The sequence below is a fragment of the Enoplosus armatus genome, chromosome 21 (assembly GCF_043641665.1).
Source record: "Enoplosus armatus isolate fEnoArm2 chromosome 21, fEnoArm2.hap1, whole genome shotgun sequence".
NCBI lineage: Eukaryota > Metazoa > Chordata > Actinopteri > Centrarchiformes > Enoplosidae > Enoplosus > Enoplosus armatus.
Window position 1 is genome coordinate 9084987 of NC_092200.1, and position 13450 is coordinate 9098436.

A 13450-nucleotide genomic window follows, 5' to 3' on the forward strand; every position below is an offset into this window, starting at 1 on the left:
GCTACATTGAGTTGTGAGGAACTGCAGAGTTTGTGATAATTATCTAGTTACAACTAGTGACCCCTTTCACATTGCATGTAGTCATTTGACCCATTGATAAAAATATTGATTAGTACAACTTTAATGTCTTCATATTTAAATGACAATAAAAACTGATGTGATTACAGTAGGCTTGAGATGTTACAAATGTTGGTTGCATGAGAGCAAATATCTACATGCAGCATATCTCCACTGTATATATTCAAGATACTGCTCTGCTTTCAGTTCTGAGGTCTGGACACATTAATATTATTTCTTATATTAAATATAAGAGGTGAATTCAGGATTTTTTGTCATTCCCAACTCGTTGAGATGTGAAGTTTAGACCTCGAAATGTACCAACATTTTCTTTATATGTATAATACTATTTACTAGTTACCTTTTACCAAAACCATGTGTGAAATGTTCATAAAGTTCAAGGTAATACAGTTTGCTTTTGTATTCTCTTGTTAAATGCAAATGAATAGCTCAAAGCTGAGTAAGACATCGTCCCTGTAAGTCTTTGTTTAAAAGAGAAAGTCAGGCTTTGCCATCATTCATTCATTCAAGTAGTCGCGGTTGTGAATTACAGCCATTTACTGGAGAGAATCCCGACCACAGAGGTCATGAAATCAATGCTAGACAATGACTTACTCCTCCAGTTCTGCCTCTGAAAAGTGGGTAAACCTCAGATCTTCGTCGACATGACTCCCGGCCACAGATCAGATCTGATCAGGTTTGGCAGACGACTTCTCTTTAAATCAGGAGTCAGGTTCTCAAGAGCTGGTGATGATGATGACGGTGTAGATAATCAAAGCAGCCTCTGAGCTGTTAGGACAGAGCTCACTTGTTTGCTCAATCACTTGCCTTTCCAAACTTTGCCTTATTTGTCACATGAATATTTAACCGGCGTCATGAATATTGAAAGAACCTTAAAGGCAAGACACCTGTCTCACATTTCGCTGGGAATCTGAAAATAACTTCATCCATCTTCTCTTTTGCCTGCATCCAACTGCCTGTTTCATGGATTCTGACAGCGAGTACCTATATGACTCTAAAGGCATATCTTTTTACACTATTTTTAAGCTCACAGTGTATAAATGATGAATGCATAATTTGATGACTGAATATACAACAACAAAGCATATTTGTATATATTTGATGAGCATATTTCAACACATGGGGCTCAGGGTTGATGTTCTTTGTATATGTTTTTAAAATTTCATGCAGCAACCTTCAACCCTGTAAATCCCTCTATTTACAATCGTTACAGTTCCTATGAATAGTTAATCGTATTATATGCAGGCTCACTTCCACTTTATGAACAGAGGTAATGAAACAATCTTCCAGAGAGCAGCTGATCTGAGAAAGCAGGCATGGCAGGGTGTGTTTGTTCATCTTTTCACGGCACACAGCGTCTCGCCTTGGCTGAGTTCGCTCTTCTTCATGATGCTGAGCACAGCGAGAGGTCTGCTGCGCTCAAAGGCAGCGAGTGAACCAATAAACCTGAGGGACAATACACGCATTAACTCAAATAGCTGGAGTTTCATTACACCAAAGCAAACTCAGCGGGTCAGTCCTACCTGTCAAATATTGTAACTGAAGTGCAACTGGCACTGGGAGGAACTAGAGTGAGAGTTGCTTTGATTTCTGACCTTTGGAAGATTGATTCACTTAAGGAAAAGTACAAAAGTATGAGCAGCAAAATGTGTGTAAAGTGTTAAAAGTAAAAGTACTCATTATGCAAAATGGTCCAATGTAGAGTGAATTTTATTATATTATTACTTATGCAGCATTTTAATGTTGTAGCTGGCTGAGGTGGAGCTAATTTCAACAACTTTACATACTGGTGTGTAGCTTAATCACTAACAATGTATCATGTTTTCTAATTTTCTTAACTAAAACTATTAAAGCAGTCCAGATATGTTAGATATATTCACATATATAACTGTAGAGTTTGACCTACAGTTAAAAAAAATCAACATTTTGTCGGTTTCTGATCTTATAACTGAATGTTAGGCCTGTTTTACTGCTGTGTGTGTAAACCTTTGACAGCTTTAGAAAACATGAATAACTGGAGTTGTTGTCTAATGTTTGTCCTTGAAACAAGACACTTAAGTCAATTAAGTTGGGAGTGATAGATGAATCCAATCCTGTTTTTGAATTTTACATTTCAGATGGTGCCTTTAAAGTCAGTGTCAGTGGTGTTTAACGTTGAAGTCCAACTATGGTTAGTTTCAACTATAGCAATCATCGTTTTTATAGTTTTATTCATGTTTAAATGCACAATTTGAATCTGTAAAGTAAGTGACCCACTTCAAAGTATGTGAATAAACATACTCATTTACTGTCCATCATTGATTTCTGAGTGAATTTATGTAAATCATTTGTTAAATAGCTTATAGCAGCTTTGTTGAGCTGAAAATCTGAAGCCTTTAAAAGAAGTACTTTCTCGGTTTTCAGACGTTATTGTCTTTTAAGGGCACTGTGACCTGAATCAGCACACAATGAAGTGAAAAAGTACAGTCATTTACTGGGATAATTGCTTTCTGTGAGCTGGAGAGAGCGTTTCGAACCCTTTGAGCTGTCTGTTACAAACACATTGTTTCCTAAAGAACCTAATGTGCTGCTTTCTGATGATATTACACTTTCATATCAGTTGGAACATCAAGCTGTCTGCTTGCATATTGAACGCAAGCACATTTGATCAGGTCATCTTCAGACTGCTGGTGGAGGATGCATCGACTGTGAAATATGAATATTTAGATGAAAAAGACCTGCATGCAGCTTGTTGAACGTTGAACTAACAGGGATTCGCATATTTGCATGCAAAACTTGAGCCTGAAGCTTATGTGAGCATCTCTGGGAGTGAAATAAAAAATGACTCAACATTAGGCCATGTCAAGTAGCAGAGAGCACGAAATAAGCTTCAATTAGAGAACAATATGTTGCCATCAGTGAGGACATTACAACTCTTCATGGTGCAGAAACTTACTAATAATAAGATAATTTCATCTTAACAAAAGCTATAGACATTTAAAACAACATTGAGGCAAAGTATGACATGGAGTTTCAACTTCCCCCATCTCTGTATATTTCTAAATAATTTATTTCATACAGTTTGAGTGGAACAATGTCAAAATTTTAGGGTAAAGTTCCTGCCAAGACAACACTCTGTACATACACTGTACAACAAAAGTAATAACAATAATAATAATAATGTACAAAAAACTATTATTTTAAAATCAAGAAGTGGCCGTATGTGTACACAAATGTCAACTTAAGCTAATAAAACATTATATACTATAAGCTAACGTATATTACATTTTGTAGCTTCACAATGGTATTCTTACACTAACAGTAAACCAAACAAATCAAATCTTAAATATACACAACACAATATCCAGTTTGCAAATAAACAAATCTGTATTACACATACTTCAATACTGAATACTTAAGAATTAGAATCATTGTTGATTCAATATCACTTTTTGATATTATCTAAGTGATACAAAACAACCACGACAGGCTACAAAAACACTAAAAGATAATATCTAGCAACACCTGTGACGGGATATGAAAACTCTGTGTACTTGGATTGTTTCGTCAGTACTATTTACATTCACCATTATGAGAGGTACATTGGCAAATTCTCACAATTACATTAGACTTTACATTAGACAACAGAGGACACCAAACAATGTGGGATAATGAGCCTTTGTGGGAATAGTTTGACATTTTGAGAAACACACTTATTTGCTTTCTTGCAGACAGTTAGATGAGAAGACTGATACCACTCTTATATCTGTATGCTAAATATGAAGCTACAGTAGCGGGTTAGCTTAGCTTAGCACAAAGACTGGAAACTGCTTTCCAAAAGTAGTAGTATAAAAGTAGTTGCCTGGAAACCTCAAGGTGATGACAAGACCTCACGAGAATGAGATATAACGTGTTCATTAATGAGCTTGCGATGTGCTGATGGAGGTGGATTTTGTTACTGTGGAACAGAGCCGTGCTAGCTTTCCCCCCTGCTTCTAGTCTTTATGCTAAGCTAAGCTAACCAGCTGCTGGAATGGACAGATATGAGAGAGGTATCAATCTTCTCATCTAACAACAGAGAGTGAATAAGCGTAATTCCCCAAAATGTAGCACTATTTCTGTAAGCTTTTGTCACCAATGAAACATCCCATATGAAGGCCTTTGCTGTTCATCATCATTAGCATGTGTTGGTTATGTATTTTCACATGGTGCTCTATGGTGGTCTGGCCCTTTAAATCAGTGGTGGGTTGGGATGATGGCTTGTTTTCCAGGTAAAGCTGGACCTTCTTCATGTTCCCTCTTGCATGAACATGCGAGTGACTTTCAAGTCCAACCTTGTAAGCTGAAAAGCACAACAGCATTGTTGTCACCTTGCTTTGCTTTACATAGTGGCTCCAATAGTCTCCTCTGACTTGTCAGTTTCAAACTCCCCCCGTGGAGAAGTTTAAACCTGACAAGTCAATGGAGAATTCGGGAAATATTTTTCACAATGAAGGATTTAGGAGTTCAAGCTCCAGTCAGTCTACCAAAACATGAACAAGAAAGCTTCTCTGGACATGTCTGCAGACTGTTAAAAAGTCAAGTGTAATGCAGTGTCTTTTATTTAGCTGCTACATAAACAAGCTTGTGCGAAAGACATTTTATGTTTCTGGCGAGGCTTTATATCCCACATGCTGCAATCAAGTGAACAAACAATTACAGTGATACATTACTGATATTGTAGCCACAACCTTTACACTGTATACTTGTCTGTACAATGTTAAATGACTCCTTCCAAGTTAATGCAAACATTCAAAGAGTGTGTTGCTTAAAGGCATTTCCTCTCCAGAGTTGCTGCGCAGCATGACAGCCAGCGAAGATTTGATTGAAAAGTGTCACTTTTAAAACACTGAAAGCAGGCACTCGTCAGTGATTGGAGAGCAAAACTGCCAGAGTGCCTCAAATACAAAAAAAACACATCAACCCTATCACAGGCTCAGAATCAAACAAACAAAAGAGGGAAGGTCATACTAATTAAAGGGAAGGCAAAGGGCAATCAGTCTCTCATGAGAGTGATAGTGCAGAGAAGGGCATTTATACTCCAAAGCCATTGTTGTGAATCAGCGTCACACTGGTCACCCGGTCTGAAGCCTCACCTGTTCGGCATTTGTGGAAATAAAGTTTTCAGTTTTTCTTGTTCTGTCTTCCAACACAGTGAGGAAAACAGTTTTCTTCTTTTACATTCTTCTCTGTTTCTTACCTTTAAAACATGTTTTCCAACCCCACTCACATTCAGCGCTCAAACACACCGCCATAATGAATGTCTGGTACTTTTCTTTGCCTGCGATGTCGCTGCACACACTGTAACAACGTTAAAAAAAATAAACACATCAGCTCCTTTTCTTCTAATGTCTGTGTCTTTGCACCAGCCCTGTTCATTTGAAGCTGCAGGGATACTCTAAGTGATTTTTAACCAGCGCATAATTACAGATTGAAGGTCTGCTGGTGCAGTTCACACTTGGATCTCCCACCTAACCCTATTAATAAGTGACATTTTGCATTGCCCAGCATCTGAGTGCACAGGGAACGTAATATCGATTGACTATAATGGTATGACTCACAAATTCACCTGTTCATGTGCACTGAACCATGAAACACAAAGCCAAAAAGCGAATGGTTCTCATTCAAAGGTGCAAAAGCTGTGCGTTTGTGAAGCAATTCGCTTGTATCTTTGTCACTTAAACCTTTTTTTTTAAAGAAACTTAGAAGCTGATTACATTCACACTATTTTCTTATATCCTTTTTTTTCTTCTTCTGCCTACTCATCACTCAAGCAATGTCCTCCAAGAGTGCATGTGCTAATGGAGTGTGTATTTTTTTAGAGCTTACATATGCTGTTTTTTCTGCCTTAAGTTTGGCATGAGAGTGTTTTGTACAGCGTGCATGTCTGTGTGAGTCATATGCTAGACAGGTCGTCGTGACAGGAGGACGAACCCCGGCGTGTTTTGGGGCTGCAGCGTGTCAACATGGTGATCTGGGTGCTGAAGTTGTTGCTGCTGCCGATAGACGGATGTTGGTATTTGGTGTCCGAGCCCATGTATCTCTGCAGGTGCCACCTCCGCCACTTCCTCTTGATCTCTCCTTGGACCTGCAACGGATTAGAACAATAACACTTTAACACAGCCAACATGTAATTTTGTTGGTACCTTATTCATACATTGAAACTGTAATTGTAAATACCGAAGTTTTAGTTACCATCCCTGAAATATTTATGTAAGACAATAACCATACAGCTCATACCAAGTTCATAAAAGCTTTGAGATTTGTTCTGTAAGCATGTACCTCGTTCAATGTAAAAACTGTCTAGTGCATATGACATTAACAAAAAGAAAAAGTAGGTGGTTGCCATGGCCACCAACAGAAACTAAAGCTGCAGAGGTAAAGGACAGAGAAGAAACATTTAAAGAATCCAGAGAAAATCAAAAGAGTAACAGGTTTCAGGTTTCTAATATTTTGTCCACCCCATTTATATCAGTGAGGGTAGGCTAAAGAACAGAAATACCTCTCAGTATAACGCAATACATTTGAACAGCACCAAAAACTACATCCTCCAATATGATAATACCTCTCCAAAACTGTTTTAACAAAAGCTGAACATTGCAGGACAGTTGTGTTAGACTGCGTTAGTGTAACTGGCAAGTGTATTCTTGACATTGTAAATATTGTTTTATATGAATTAGGTAGATGTAATGACTTTCCACTGTTATTTTTATGCCCTTTGGTTGATTTTGTTTTCCTATATGTTAAAATTACTGTATTTTCTGTCTTTTGTTGATATCACAGTTCATGTGTTTTACAGTGACTTCATGTGCCACTAATGTGACAAACAATGAACATGATTCCAGGACCATGTCCCATTCTTGAGGCTGCAGTAACTTAAAAACCAAAGCTTTACACTTAACAAAGGACACCTGAAAAGTGCACCAGATTAAAATTCAGGCAGCATAGTGTCAAGCCTCACCATCCAGCCCATCACTGTGATTCAATCTGGCCCAGCACTGCGAACATAACTAATGTGTCCGCAGAGAGCCTCTGCAGACATCACTGAATAGCTCCCTGCCAGAAAGGCTGTGCTTTTTACAGCCCTCCCACCCTGCTGGCAGAGCGCAGAAAATATGCCGCGAGGAAGTCCAAGGGAGGGAGAGACAGCTGGAGCAACCGGTGACTCATACTCATAGCTCCATCCACCTTTCAGGACTGTGTGTGTGTGGATGTACGTGGTGCACAGAAGGAGCCACAGAATAAAAACTACAAACTACATTTTCTGAGAATTACTGCGGCTCTGTGGGCTACCTCTGCATGGAAATCTTCAAACAGTGTGCTTATACAAACAGTGTTTACATCACAGGGAGGGGGGTACCTACCTCTCCGTTGAGGAAGCAGTACAGGACTGCAACCACAAAGCCCTAAATGGAAAGAAAAACACAGATAAGAGAGCAATAACAGTGAGTGTCGTGGTGAAGTTTAATCTATCTATATTGTCTTTACAGCTATTTTCTAATTTAAGCACAACCTGTGGCATTCATGAGACAAATAAAAGGATTACACTGACAAAAACAGTGCATAGTGTACAATGAGTAGTTTATAGTAATAATGAGAAAGAGGGATGAGAAGAATGATGGGAGGATGAGAAGTGCTGGAAAGGTTTCCTTGGTTTCCAAGCGGTCTGCGATGCAGCTGTCCTATCTGGCTGCATTCTCCATCATTTACCAGGATTTAAAAATGGTAACACTGCCACTGAATCAGCCAGCAAAGTGCCTGGAGATGTGCCACAGTTTTGTGCAAGGGTTTCTTCAATGGAAATACTCGCAGGTCAGGGCTGACAGGATGCCAAATCATTACTTTGGACCTTGAAGGAAGTTCAATTTAAAAATGAAGAAAAATGTCTCAAAGTGTTCTGGGACACTGTTTTCAAAGGAGGCGTCAAACTCAAACTTTTAAATGTAGAATGTGCTTTTTAAAATCACTTCTTCCTAAAAAGCTTCTGTCATACCTGAAATGACCCCAGAATCAAGTCAAAAACTAGCCGTAGCTCAGTCTTCACTTGCTCAGGGATGAATGCAAACACGATAAAGTTGATCCCAAACAGAGGAATCAAAAGCAGCGTCGATTTTGCCAGTCTCCTGAAACGACAAAGCAAAAACAGATTTAAATGTCTCCCGACGGTGAAAACCAATTTCCAATCTGTCTCTATACACGCCAATAATGAAATGCAACTCCAGAGTATTTTTCATTTTACATTTCAGCTCAGATGACCAGAGATGGAAAAATACACCATTAAAACTGTCAGTGGGAAAATAGCTCATGCATTATGGCTGGCTTATGAGATGCTCTCCATCACAGGAAGAATCAGGCTGGGGGAAGACTACTGTGCTGTGCTTTTCTGAAGTTGAAAAAAGGATTGGTCATCCCTGCATTGCTCTGAGCATAACATTTTTAAAAGAAGCCACAGAAAAAATTTAATTTACAGCACCAGTTGTACCCACAGGACAAATGTGTGTATCTTATGCTCAGCTTTCTGAGTTAATTTGAGATAATCTTTGTTTTCCTTTGATGCAGTTAACTGTCACAGAATGTCGAACAAATTCAGCCCAAAACAGAAACAACATAATTTCCCCCACATCCTTGTTGGGATCGTTAATATTCTATCTTATCTGAGTTTATGAAAAAGATATGAAATTATACTCACGAGTACTGGTTGGACTCATTTCTTCCAATATCTGGGCAGTTGATTTTCTGGCGAAGTATTCGGATGATGCAGATGAATAGAATAAAGTTCATCTGTGGAAAATATTCAAACCTTACATGAGGACTGCGTGAGGGTATTTTACAATGTAAATGGGATTTATGAAATATTAATCAATATTAATCAATATTCAATTTTCCCCTTGATGGAAAAAAGTTATAAAATCTACATGTTTCCAGTGTTTTATCGAATGGATGTGGAGGAATGTTTGAGAAATGCAACTCAATGCCAAATTTAATCTTGCTCTGATTGGATTGTTTTGCTGCCCTGCTGGAAAATTAGCATTTTCTAAATTGTTAATTTGTGTCGGACCTCTGAACCAGCAACACATCACACACACATCATGATGCACTCACACATATCACTCAGAGGCCGCAGAGAGAGAAAGAGACAGAGGGGTCTGACAGCCAGGCTGCTGATCCTGATCCTGATGTGAAAGAACACAACTAAACCTGCTGTGCCAAGAACTGCTGCTGAGCAAAAGCCGACAAAGCAGGACATCAGCATATCAGCATCAGTGACAGTTGCTATCTCTGTTGATGCCTGCTTTGTGCATCCCATAATGTCTTCTTTTAAAAAGATGAGAATTGACGTAGATAATGACCACTGTAGCTTCTCGAGTCCTGCTTGTTGAACTCATCTTTACCCTGCTTTTCACACCTCTCTGAGAGTGTCTTCATTTCTCGCTCACAGTGACACAAACACACACGCTGCCAATACAGATCATGTCTGTTTTTCTTACTAGATAAGTGGTTCAATCCATGTGTGAGCTGAGGTGAAAATATCACACCTTACCTTTTCCTTTATATTTGGGATTTGATCGGTGCCCTGGAGAGATGAACCGATTTTTTAGATAATAGCTCAACCTTTTTGCTTTCATGTCTGTACGCTAAATATGGAGCTACCGCCAGCAGCCAGTTAGTTTAGCTTCGCACAAAGACTTGAAACAGGAGCAAGCAGCTAACCTGGTTTGGTCCGAAAGTTTGGCCCAAGGTGTAAACATGATCATTTGTGGTCTAAATGTATGGGTCTAAATATTTCTTGGCGGGGCGTACTCAGTCTTGTTGTCACATAACCCCCATAAAACCATGACTTGTTTTTGCACCGATTAAATACACAATATAACATGGTGTTATCATTATTATTATTATTATTATTATTATTATTATATATTATTATTTAGCTTTAGAGGTGGTGCCTTTGGACAGAGCCAGGCTAGCTATTACCCCCTGTTTTCAGTCTCTGTGCTAAGCTAAGCTAACTGGATGCTGGCTGTAGCTTCAGGAATGAGAGTAGTATCAATCTTCTCATAACTCGCAGCAAGAGAGCGAACAGACTTATTGGTACAGGTAGCTTAGCTTAGCATAAAGAGTGGAAGCAGGGGGAAGCAGCTAGTTTGGTTTTCACCAAATTCAATACACCCACCAATATTTTAAGACATTATATCTTGTTTGTTTAATCTGTACACATAGAAAAGAGTTGCATGTTATTTCTGTAGATGCTAATACTGTGTTCAAAATAGAAATGGAAGAAAAAACAGCTGAAAAATTAAGTAGATGTGTCAGTCAAGTAAAACAAAAATTGATGGTGACTATCCTGCCTAACTTTCCAAAGTGAAATGAGAACTTTGAGGTCGTATCAACCTCTCAGTTGTGTTGACATACAGTAGGAATACTAAAGAGGATGTGGAGTTCAAAAGCCTTCACATAAACTACACTAACAGATAAGTCTGAGGTGGACTGGTCATAACTGAAAAATACATTTTCTCTCTCAGTGGCAATTAAAGTTGACAGCTCAAGGTGCATAAATGTTGATTTAATGGAATCTGAGTGATGGAAAAGTGCTCAAAGCTTGTAAACTTACCAGGATTGAAGCCAAAATAGGGGTTTTAATGATCCACCAGAACACATCAGTGTTCTCAATTATATCCCAGCACCTGGAGAAACATGAAACAATATTCACATACAAGTTGTTGCAAATCAAAGCAAAATCAGACCTAGATACTGCACTGTGGTCCAGCAGTCCCCTGGTGTTTTTCATACCCCACATCGTTATAGTAGGCTTTAGCGATGCTCCAAGCTGTGATGAAAACTGTCGGACCTCCTAGGGACATAAAAAAAAGATATAAACGTGTACACCAAAGCTATTACTGAATCCCACCGGCATGGATCACACGACTTGTAGTTCGCCTTCAGCTGAGGTCTCACCCCGGGACGACAGAGACGTATAAAGGCATAAAAGGAAGACTTTCTCACCCCAGCCGATCAGGATGTAAGCCCAGAAGTACTTCCTCTCGGAGAAGAAAGAGACAGCCAACAGTGCGTGAAGATAAAGGCCCTCCACCAGCAGCCAGAAGAAACTGGCCATTATACAGTACTGGAAGAACACAATCACTACTTTGCAGCCAACCTGGTAACAGACACAAGACACAAAAGCATAAATCTCACAATGATCTTTAAAGTGGATATATATTGAACAGGGATTCAGGAACAAGATTAGATGAAGAAATTACAGTGCAATTTCACCGCTATATAGTGGCAGAAATGGAAAAAGACTGAAAATAATGCATATATTGATTTTCTTTTACTTTTGGTGCAGGCTGCCTATGTTAAAACTTTAAAACATAACAATCAATCAAGCAAGTTGAGGGTAGCACAAGTTAGCCGACGTACTTCTGAGCATTCAGTTACAGATTAATCACAAAAAATCCACCTCTGAGCTCTCAGTAAATAAAAAATGATGACAGGTTAATAGTGTAATGAAAAAAGTTATTCTACATCGCAAAAGTAGTCATTTTATGGTGTAATATTAGCAGCTTTATTGCCTCCAATATGTCTAATAGTGGATATTTCTCCTTGGTGCTTTTAAATGAAGCAGAATGATGAATATAATATCAGTAGATATAATAGAGGACTTTGATTTAAATGTGTGAAACATATTCAAAGCATGATTGGCTTTTTCTTGAACTGGTCCACCGGTGGTACAATTAAAGTCATTCATTCATGAAAGTGCTTTATAGGTCAGTTATAACCAATAATGAGAACAATGTTTGTTGTAAAAAACAAAACAAAAACAAAAACAAATTTCAATCAATGACTTCCAAACACTTCCAACTAGAAAGAGAGAAACTCATCATAAGTACTTTATTAACAAACTTGATGTTTATTTTATTTTATTAATGGATTATTAATATTTATAACTGCAGATTTAATGGCATGACATGGCTTAAAGCGAGAGACTTGGCTGCAGAGAGGCTTCACTCAGTGAACTCAAAGTACTAAAAGTACTAAAGTGTGTCCCAGATGTAAATCAGAAGAGGGACATCTTATGCATACAGTATATTTTGGAACTGTATTAATCTGTTGTGGAAGCTTTGACCACAATTATTAGACAGAAAATACTTACAGAACCTTGTTTGTTTCTTTTAGGGGAAACTTAAAGCTTACAACACTTCAATGAAATAAAAACAAATAGAGATCACGGCAGCCATTAAGTATATTTCAATGCAGTGTAATAAGCACTACTGTGCTTGCTCAGGCAGCACATCTAAGAAATTGGATTTGATACAGAGAAGATTAGCATGGCCCCTGCGAAAGGATGACATGCAAATTCATGAAACGTTTCCACATTTGTATAATTTCCCCCCGGGGATCAATAAAGTATTTCTGATTCTGATTCTGATTCTAAACTAATATCTTTGCATTTTGTTGTTTTTAATGATTTGTGTCCTTAATTTTTTAGTGTGTTTACTGTTGTTGATCTATCTATTATTGTGTTTTTGTTTATTACTTTTACTCTGATATCCTATGAAACTTGCTTAATATGAATTATTGTGAAGGGGAGTTTAGGTTTTCTGTGTGTTGTTTTGTGGTGAGGGCTTAAAAAAAGGATAAAAAATAAAAATCAATCTTGACCCTTTATTAATGACTTTATTTATGACTAAACAGCCCAAGTGTTGTGTTTATTAATGGCTTATAACTTATCTATAAAGTATTAGTAAACCATGTAAAGGGTGACTTGAAAGTGGTACCATTTAATAATAACAAATGCAGAATGTCACTTCCTTTACCAAACTGTGTTTTATACAACATATATTTTGCGCTGATAATAGGCAGCCATGCTCCAGCAAAGTGCAGAAATGTTCCAGCAGATATTTCAGCGAGCGGGGGACAAGAGAGGGACACGGAAACAACCATGCAGGATAACACAATCAGCTCTATTCTGGTTGGCTGACAGCACAACGCTTCCATCAGGATGGCTGAATTCATTCAAAATTCAGTTTGCTCCTGCCGAATGCCGAGCGGTGAGGCTGCTGTTGAACTTGTTACACAAATATAAAAAGGTTCATTTTCCTAATGGTGTGGGTGGGCTGAGCTGATGTACGTAGCGTGTGGCTCTTACATGGCCTCCTCAATTCACGGAAAACACACTTTCACTGCGTGGGTCCTAGTCTGGCTCCGTGAGCCACATACAAGCTGTTTTTTTGGGATGAGCATCCCAGAGATCCTACAGGGAGGGCATCACGCAGATGAGAAAAAATCAATACTGTACCCATTTTAAAAATGACCCTGTGAGAGTGAATGTGTTGGGCACTTTAGCAGATGTACC

The 13450-nt window shown here is 38.4% G+C and overlaps 1 protein-coding gene and 1 non-coding gene across 2 annotated transcripts in view; one reads left to right on the forward strand and one right to left on the reverse strand.

The window, feature by feature from the left end:
• Positions 1 to 5992: 5992 nt before the first annotated feature.
• Positions 5993 to 13450, reverse strand: part of vipr1b (vasoactive intestinal peptide receptor 1b) — a 36486-nt gene continuing 29028 nt past the window's right edge. Inside the window, exons 7-13 of the mRNA XM_070927782.1 lie at positions 11098 to 11251; positions 10885 to 10945; positions 10706 to 10778; positions 8786 to 8877; positions 8090 to 8219; positions 7461 to 7502; positions 5993 to 6184 (exon numbers count right to left, since the gene is read on the reverse strand). Of these exons, the coding sequence (XP_070783883.1) occupies positions 5993 to 6184; positions 7461 to 7502; positions 8090 to 8219; positions 8786 to 8877; positions 10706 to 10778; positions 10885 to 10945; positions 11098 to 11251 (744 nt within the window). The remainder of the gene's footprint in view (positions 6185 to 7460; positions 7503 to 8089; positions 8220 to 8785; positions 8878 to 10705; positions 10779 to 10884; positions 10946 to 11097; positions 11252 to 13450) is intronic.
• Positions 12368 to 12475, forward strand: LOC139304675 (U6 spliceosomal RNA). Its single transcript, XR_011599146.1, has one exon. It is a non-coding gene; the product is annotated as a U6 spliceosomal RNA (small nuclear RNA).